Source organism: Panthera onca, chromosome A2 (genome assembly GCF_046562875.1).
Source record: "Panthera onca isolate mPanOnc1 chromosome A2, mPanOnc1 haplotype 2, whole genome shotgun sequence".
Lineage (NCBI taxonomy): Eukaryota > Metazoa > Chordata > Mammalia > Carnivora > Felidae > Panthera > Panthera onca.
Window position 1 is genome coordinate 6,879,836 of NC_138340.1, and position 9,476 is coordinate 6,889,311.

The 9,476-nt window shown below is 38.3% G+C and overlaps 1 protein-coding gene across 1 annotated transcript; it reads left to right on the forward strand.

The window, feature by feature from the left end:
• Positions 1-8,513: 8,513 nt before the first annotated feature.
• On the forward strand, positions 8,514-9,476 carry LOC132673875 (olfactory receptor 7G2-like). Its single transcript, XM_060626818.2, has one exon. It carries the CDS (start codon positions 8,538-8,540, stop codon positions 9,474-9,476), a length of 939 nt encoding a protein of 312 aa, XP_060482801.1. The 5' UTR covers positions 8,514-8,537.

The following is a 9,476-nucleotide window of genomic DNA, read 5'->3' on the forward strand; positions in this document are numbered from 1 at the left end:
CAAGAGCCAGCCACTTAACCCACAGAGCCATCCTGGTGCCCTACACATTGACATTTCTATGCTATTGTATATATCTATCCAAAAATAGAGTGTTCTTTCTATTTATTTGAGTCTTCTTTATAACTATTTTTAATTTTTTTGAAGACCTGCTATACTGTTTTCCATAGCAGCTGTACCAGTTTATATTCCAATAAATAGTGTAAAATGGTTGCCTTTTCTCCATGTACTTGCTGGTATTTGTTGTCTAGTCTTTTTTAGTCATAGCCATCTTAACAGGTATAAAGTGATATCTCATTGAGGTTTGTATTTGCATTTCCCTATGTTTAGTGATGTTGGGAAACTTTTTATGTACATTTTGGCAATTTCTATGTCTTTTTTTAAAAAAAGCTGTAAGTGTTGAATCACTAAATTATACACCTGAAACTAATATTACACTGTATGCTAACGAACTGGAATTTAAATAAAAAATAGGGGCGCCTGGGTGGCTGAGTCGGTTAAGCATCTGACTTCAGCTCAGGTCACGATCTCATGGTTTGTGAGTTCGAGCCCCGTGTCAGGCTCTGTGCTGACAGCTCAGAGCCTGGAGCCTGCTTTGGATTCTGTGTCTCCCTGTCTCTCTCTCTGTCCCTCCCCCATTTGTGCTCTCTCTCTCTCTCTTTCAAAAGTAAATAAACATTAAAATTCATTAATTAATGAATTAAAAAGCTGTCTATTTGGGTCCTTTGCCTATTTTAAATCAGATTATCTGTATTTTTGCCATTCAGTTGTATGAGTTCCTTATATAGTGGGGATATCAACCCCTTATTGGATACGAGCTTTGCAGATTTTCTTGGATTCCACAAGTTGCCTTTTCATTTTGTTGATTGTTTCCTTTCCTGTGTAGAGTCTTTTAAGTCTGATATAGTCTGACATGTTTGTTTTTGCTTTGTTGCCTTTGCTTTTGGTGTCAAGTCCAAAAAATCATCATCAAGACCAACGTCAGGGAGGTTATCCTCCACATTTTCTCCTAAGAGCTTTACAGTTTCAGATCTTCCGTGTAAGTTTTCGATCCATTCTGAATTGACTTTTGTGAGTGGTGTAAGATTGGGACCCAGTTTCATTCTTTAATCCTCATTACCCAGAAGAGTTAGTATCCACTCACCTGTTTACATAAATCAGCAGAACTGCTTGGCTCCAGCCCACCTACCAATTATGGTTTTTTTGTTTATTTGTTTATTTTTGGTACGTGGGAAACTTTATCATTTTTTGACCTCAGCAAAGTCTTCGTATTTCCCTATTATTCATGTGTTTCAAGTTCATTAGTGTTAATATGGGGAAGAGTGATATTACAAGGCCATCTTGTCATAACTTTATTTTCGAAAATTATATTTCAAAATATAAAGAAAATTCCTTTAGAGGGTGTTAAAATGCGAAATAAATTGGTGAATACATGAAAATACTGAAGTCCTTAAAGAAAAATATTTTTGAGTATTAACATGGAATATCATCTATACCTATTAAATCACAGATGAAATCTCTGGGTAATGGACAAATTGTCCATTACCGCCTTTCAGTTATGTTGTACTTTACCACAACACAATTAAAAATGAAGAACCAGAGGCCTCTGGGTGGCTCAGTCCGTTAAGCATCCAACTTTGGCTCAGGTCATGATCTCACAGTTTGTGGGTTCGACCCCCACATTGGGGTCTGTGCTGACAGCTCAGAGCCTGGAGCCTGCTTCGGATTCTGTGTCTCCCTCTCTCTCTCTGCCCCTCCCGTGCTCATGCTCTGTCTCTCTCTGTCTCTCAAAAATAAAAAAACTTAAAAAAAATGAAGAACCATAATTCAATCCAAAATCTCCCAGTGTGAAGAATAATATACATTGAACCCATTTGTGGAATTGGAACCAGTGATTATGAAAGTTTAAAAGGAGAGGATGAAGCCTATCTACATTGATCGCAGCTACAAGGATCACAAAGGATAGATGAGAATCTGCCATGTAAAATACGGAGAAAAGGAAAAAAGGTACAGGAAACATTCAGTAACTCTAGAGGTGAAATATGCCTAGGAGTTTGAATTTTACAATATCTTAACTATAATCACAAATATGGTATTTATACCCAGTACATAAACAATATTTGCACACTTAAAATTGGAATCAGGTTTCAATACATCATTAATCACATAGTGATGCCTCTCTTTGTAACTGTAAAAAAAGAAACCTAGAATTCATTAGAAAAGGATTCTGTGTATATGTGCACAAGGTATTTCAAATGAGGGTGAGCATGAGCAGGTAGAGAAAATAGAGGGCATACACCTGGCCTAATAGGGTCAAGGATTAGCCATCATACATTCCTCTATTCTATGGTCTTGGTCTTTAAGGATTTTCACAGCCCAGGGATCAGAATGACATTAAAAGTATTGTCTAATGAGGAGCTTTGGATATTGATCCCCAGAGATACAACACTGTAAAGTGCCAGCCTGTGACAGCTTCTTCCAACAGCCCTTGCCTAGTCAGGAAGAAGCACACCTGAGGTTCCATCCAGGAATGATCTTTCTTGACCACAAGCCCATTGCCTTACTCAGTCTCTCTGCCTTTCCAGAAGACAGATCTCCAATCTTTGTATCTCAGTGACATGTCATACATCATTCCACATTGATGCCAGCCAGGTAAATGAAAGTACCTTAGTTAATGCTTCTGTAAGGAGGACAGGTATTTTACTAGATTCATCCAGAAGAAGCAATGAGGGGTGTGCATGCATGGAATGATGGGAACCGAGTATCCAATGGCACTCCAGGTTGACTTCCTGTTGACTAGTTCCCATCTATCTTTGTACCAATCACTCACCCAATTCTCAATCTGCTGGTCTCCAAAACTCTCTTAAAAATGACAGAAAAATAAAAAATAACTGAACCTGTTTCCCTCCTGAGTGGAAATCTCCCCCTCCCTTTTTTTAATGTAAAAGGACATTTGACATGTGAAGCAAATCATGATATACTTTCAAGTGGATAAAGTAAATTACAAAGCAGCATGGGTAGGGGTGCCTGGGTAGCTCAGTCGGTTAAGCGTCCTACTTCAGCTCAGGTCATGATCTCGCAATTTGTGAGCTCGAGCCCCGCATCAGGCTCTGTGCTGACAACTCAGAGCCTGGAGCCTGCTTCGGATTCTGTGTCTCCCCCTCTCTCTACCCCTTCCTTGCTCATGCTCTGTGTCTCTCTGTCTCTCAATAATAAGTAAATGTTAAAAAAAATAAAAAAAAAAAAACAAAGCAGCATGTGTAATATTAATGTAAAGAAAAGTCACCTATAGGTATAAGCTTACAAGGAACTTTTGTTGTCCTTTTTTGGTTTCTTTTTTTTTTTTCAATTTCTTTTTTTTTTTAATTTTTATTAGATTCTTGTTAACATATACTGTAATATTGGTTTTGGGAGTAGAATTTAGTGATTCATCACTTACACATAACACACAGTGTTCATCACAGCAAATGCCCTCCTTAATACCCATCACCTATTTATCCCATCTCCTCCCCCCCACCTCCCCTCCAGCAACCCTCTGTTCTCAGCATGTGCCCCTTCAAATGAATATTTTTGTATCTTTTGGGTAAATACCTAGTAGTGCAATTAGTGTGTTATAGGGTAGGTCTGTTTTTAACTTTCTGAGGAACCTCCCTACTGTTTTCCACAATGGCTGTACCAGTTTGCATTCCCACCAGCAATGTAAGAAGTTCCTCTTTCTCTACATCCCACCAACACTTGTTTCCTGTGTTGTCGATTTTAGCCATTCTGACATGTATGAGGTGGTATCTCATTGCGGTTTTGATTTGTATTTACCTGATGAGCATCTTTTCATGTTTCTGTTAGCCATCTGGATGTCTTCTTTGGGAAAATGTCTGTTCATGTCTTCTGCCCATTTCTTCACTGGATTATTTGTTTTTTGAGTTTAAGGTTGGTAAGTTCTTTTATAGATTTTGGATACTAACATTTTATCAGATGTGTCATTTGCAAATACCTTCTTCCATTCCATTGGCTACCTTTTAGTTTTGTTGATTGTTTCCTTTGCTGTGCAAGAAGCCTTTTATCTTGATAAAGTCCCAATAGTTCATTTTTGCTTTTGTTTCCCTTGCCTGCAGAGACGAGTCTAGTACGAAGTTGCCACCAAGGTCAAAGAGGTTGCTGCCTATGTTCTTCTCTAGGATTTTGATGGTTTAGAAATCTGCTCTTTTTAACACAAGATGACTATTATAAACTCTCTGACATTTACTTGAATTCTTGTGGTGGTTGTAGGGAACGGGTTTGGTCAGCTTTTCCTTTTATTTGCCTTCTTGATTCTTGATATACCATTGCATAGAAGGGTGTATTATCCCTGTAGCTTCCTTGAGGACACAAAGGAGACACAAGATACAAAGATATAGCTGGCTACCTTCCTAGTACACATATTTCTTGGTAAAATTACCAATCATTTTATATAACTATAGCAGAGATATACAATAAAAAACATATGATCACCCTTCAACTCATTCCAGAATTAGTAAACATTTAAATGTTGACTTTCTGCTGTATTGGCTTCAGGTCATTTTTATAAAGTTATACACACACACACACACACACACACACACGCGTGCAAAAAGAAAGCACCTCTTTCTATACACCTCCTTTTCATTTTTTTTAATGTTTATTTTTGAGAGAGAGAGAGACCTAGCGTGAGTGGGGGAGGGGCAGAGAGAAAGGGAGACACAGAACCAAAACAGGCTCCAGGCTCTGAGCTGTCAGCACAGAGCCCGATGTGGTTCCCAATCTTGGGAACCACAAGATCATGACCTAGGTTGACAGACGCTCAACCGACTGAGCCACCCAGGCGTCCCTACCCAGTTCTTCTTTGTTCCCCTTCTCAGAGACAATACAATCTTGAATATGATGTCATCCCCCCATGCATGGCTTTATATTGCACATGTTTTCATAAACAGGTATAGGATAAAAGGCATTAACATCATATCTATCTGATAGGGAATGGAGAAATAAATAGTAATAAATATACCAACATAATCAGAAAATAAATTCCATAAGAATGCTCATTTTACATGGTATGGGCTGTATGGTTCCATTTATATGAAGCTTTTAAAATGCAAGAGAATGTAATTTTCATAAAATGATAATACCAATCATAGTAAAAATCACAGGGGAATAATGTATATAAAGTGAGTGTAGTGGTTCCCCTGGGGAAGGAAAAGAATCAAGATTTGATGGTGCAGATTTATGATGTGGGGGTTTCACCTATATCTATATTATGTTACAATAAAAACACCTAGAATGAGGACAGTAAAGTGTCTAAATTTAATGATGTCAACCAGTGGGAAACATGGACCTTTGTTGTTATCTCTGCTATTTTTTGCTTGGGTTTATTTTTATTATGGATTACTATCTGAAAGATTTCAATATATATTTCATGTTTTCTCATGCTATAGACTTACTGTCATATAAATTTTTATAGGTTTTTTTTACATTTTTTGCTTTTATTTTATTATTATTTTTTAAATTTACATCCAAATTAGTTAGCATATAGTGCAACAATGATTTCAGGAGCAGATTCCTTAATGCCCCTTACCCATTTAGCCCATCCCCCCTCCCACAACTCCTCCAGTAACCCTCAGTTTGTTCTCCATATTTATGAGCTCTTCTGTTTTGTCCCCCTCCCTGCTTTTATATTATTTTTGTTTCCCTTCCCTTATGTTCATCTGTTTTGTCTCTTAAAATCCTCATATGAGTGAAGTCATATGATTTTTGTCTTTCTCTGACTAATTTCACTTAGCATAATATATAGGTTTTTATTTTTTCTCAACTTATAAATATGATTCATTTTACTATTTAATTCATTTTAATTGCTATATATTTCATCATCTGCCCATGCCAAATGAATATTGATATCATTCGTGTTCATTTCATACCTTTTCCACACAATGAAGGTTCCCAGCTAGAGGTTCAGCTCATAAATGCTTCCCTGAAATTTGCAGTTATCATGCTAGGGATGTACTCTTTTTTTATTGTCTTTCCTCTGTTGCCCACCCCACTGCTTCCTTCTGAGAACTGAAATATTCCAGGTGCCATTGTTCATGGACCAAACACCACACACACAATAGGAAATGTTATTAGGAGGGTCCCATATACTCAGTGCTGTGCTGGCTGCTTGTTTTCTATGCATTGCTCATCACTGCAGCATCCCCATAAGACTTTGACAATTTCCACTCTACATCAGGGACACCAAGGCATCTCATACCGTTGAACAATTTTCCCTATTCACAAAGCAAGTGGTGGTTTGGATTAAATTCAGAATGTTTGAGTCTAAGTAACACACCAAATGATAAAGGCTGTCATGACCACTTCTGTCTCCCCCAGGCAAAGGAGAACGACTGCTTTACAGAAACATTTCTGTTAGGGCACTTGATTATCTTACGAGTATCTTATAAATCTGTACTCTCTTGAAAGTCTTTGTCTTCCAAGGGTCAATAACTGCTGTGATTTCCCTTTATTTCCTTAAGTGTTTATGCATTTTATTTTTTCTCTCATTTAGCTGTTCTTTAAAAATGATACCCTACCTATCACCTTGGTCGGAAAAGTCCCCTTAGGATGGAGAACATCATTGACATAGTTGTCCAGTTTCTCTTAGAATGAATCACTAACACAGGTGACTAACATGTCCATGGAGGAGTCCTATGAATTTCAGGTTTATAAGCAACATTTTAAAATCTATGCTTAGGTGCAGAGGATATACTTGAATGGATGCCATGACCTACTGTATTTTTTCACACTGCTACTCTATTTCATGGGTACAGGTGGACATGCCTTGTAGCTGAGGGAAAAGATTTGAGGCATTTTTCAGGATGAAAATATTAAAATTTTAAAAGGAAATTATGAAACATGAGAAATGGTTTAAGAATGCTAATGCTCCATCATCCAGAGGCATTAACAATGATTGGTCAAGACACTCAACTCATCTCATATGAGGAATTTAAGAAACAAAACAAATGAGCATAGAGCAAAAAGAGAGATATGGGCTAACCAAGAATCAGACTCTTAACTATGGAGAACAAACTAATGGTTACCAGAGGGGAGGAGGTGGGGGGATGGGTCAAATAGGTTATGGGGATCAAGGAAGGCACTTGTGTTGAGCACCTGGTATTATGAGATGTTGAATCACTGTATCATGCACCTGAAACTAATAGTGCACTGTATTTAAAATGCAATAAAATACTGCTGATTCAAATAAAAGATTTGCTGATTCAAAAGGGCACATGCACCCCAATGTTTATAGCAGCACTATCAACAATAGCCAAAGTATAGAAAGACTCCAAATGTTCATGAATAATGAATAATTAAAGAAGATGTGGTACACACACACACACACACACACACACACACACACACACACAATGGAATATTACTTGGCAATCAAAAAAATGAAATCTTGCCATTTGCAACAACATGGATGGAACTAGAGTGTATTATGCTAAGTGAAATAAGTCAGTCAGAGAAAGAAAAATATCATGATTTCACTCATATGTGGAATTTGAGAAACACAACAGATAGAGGGGAAGGGAATGAAAAATAAGACAAAAACAGAGGGGGAGGCAAACCATAAGAAACTCTTAAATATAAAGAACAAATTGAGGGTGCTGGAGGAGAGATGGGTGGGGAGATTGAGCTAAGTGGATGATGGGCATTAAGGAGGGCACTTGTTGGGATGAGCACTGGGTGTTATATGTAAGTGATTAATCACTGAATTCTACTTCTGAAACCATTATTATACTGTATGTTAACTAACTTGGATTTAAATTTTTAAAAACTGCACTGTATTTAACTAACTGGAGTTTAAATAAATTAAAAAAAAAAAAAAGACCATCAAATCAGCAGTCAGACAACCTGAACTCAGATCTAGTCTTTTCCACACACTGTGTACTTCACATCCATGATATAATCTCGTCTCATCTGAGTGTCCCCAGGGGAGAATGGAGTAATATGATTTAAGTCATCAGTAATTTGACAAACCTTCAGATGATTCTGAGCATGTCAAAGTTTGGGAAGCATACTCTGCAGGAGAGATTGGATAACTTTATTCTCATCTATTTGTTCGAAGGCAAGAAATACTTCTGAAGGAAGCACCATTCTTATTCATTTTAGACTCAGCACTTAGCACAGTGTGTGAAACAGAGCTGGTGATATAAAGGCCAATAGTGGGAAAAGAGGGAAGAAGATGATAGAGGGAAAAATTAGCAGAGGGAAAGATTGAAATGTTCACATTGATTCTAAATAGGTTTTTTTTTTTTTCATTTTCATTTTTTAGAAGGCACTGGCTCTCAAACTTTGGCATATATCAAATTCATCCGGAGAGCTTGCCAAAACATCAGTCGCTGGTCCTCACCTCAGAGTTTATCACTAGCATGTCTGGAGTGATACCAGCATTTGTATTTCTAACAAGGTCCCCATTGATGCTGCTGCCACTCGGTCGGGGACCACTCATCTTATTTTATTTTCACTCCATCTTTTCCATCAGATTCATTAACAACATGATACCCAGAAACAAAACAGGAGTTTCCGAATTCCTTCTCTTGGGATTGACAGAGGATCCAGAACTGCAGCCCCTAGTCTTTAGTCTGTTCCTGTCCATGTACCTGGTCACCATCCTGGGAAACCTGCTCATCATCCTGGCCATCAGCTCGGACTCCCACCTCCACACGCCCATGTACTTCTTCCTCTCCATCCTGTCCTTTACTGACATCTGTTTAAGTACAGCCACGATCCCAAAGATGCTGGTGAACATCCAGGCACAGAATCAGAGCATCACTTATGCAGGCTGCCTCACACAGATCTGCTTTGTCTTGGTTTTTGTTGGTTTGGAAAATTTTCTTCTTGCAGCAATGGCCTATGACCGCTATGTAGCCATCTGCCATCCCCTGAGGTACACCGTTATCATGAACCTCCGACTCTGTGGTCTGCTAATGGTGCTCTCACTGTTCATTAGTAGTGCCAATGCCCTGCTCCATAGTCTGATGGTGCTACGGTTTTCCTTCTGCAAGGACTTGAACATCCCACAATTCTTCTGTGAGCTTGGTCAGGTGGTCAAGCTTGCTTGTTCTGACACCCTCATCAATAATATCCTAGTATATTTTATGGCTAGTTTACTTGGGGGTGTTCCTTTCTCTGGAATCATTTTCTCTTATACTCAAATTTTCTCCTCTGTTTTGAGAATGCCATCAGCGGGCAGGAAGTATAAAGCTTTTTCCACCTGTGGGTCTCACCTGTCAGTTGTGTTCTTGTTCTACGGGACAAGTATTGGAGTGTACATTAATTCTGCAGTTACTGACTCTTCCAGGAAGACTAACATGGCTTCAGTGATGTACATTGTCATTCCTCAAATGATGAACCCCTTTATCTACAGTCTGAGGAACAGTGACATGCAGGGTGTCTTGAAGAAACTTGTCAGTAGGATACCTTCTCTTCTGTGA

Coding starts and splice junctions, on each gene's coding strand:
- LOC132673875 (XM_060626818.2), top strand. CDS start 8,538: ATGATACCCAGAAACAAAACAGGAGTTTCCGAATTCCTTCTCTTGGGA.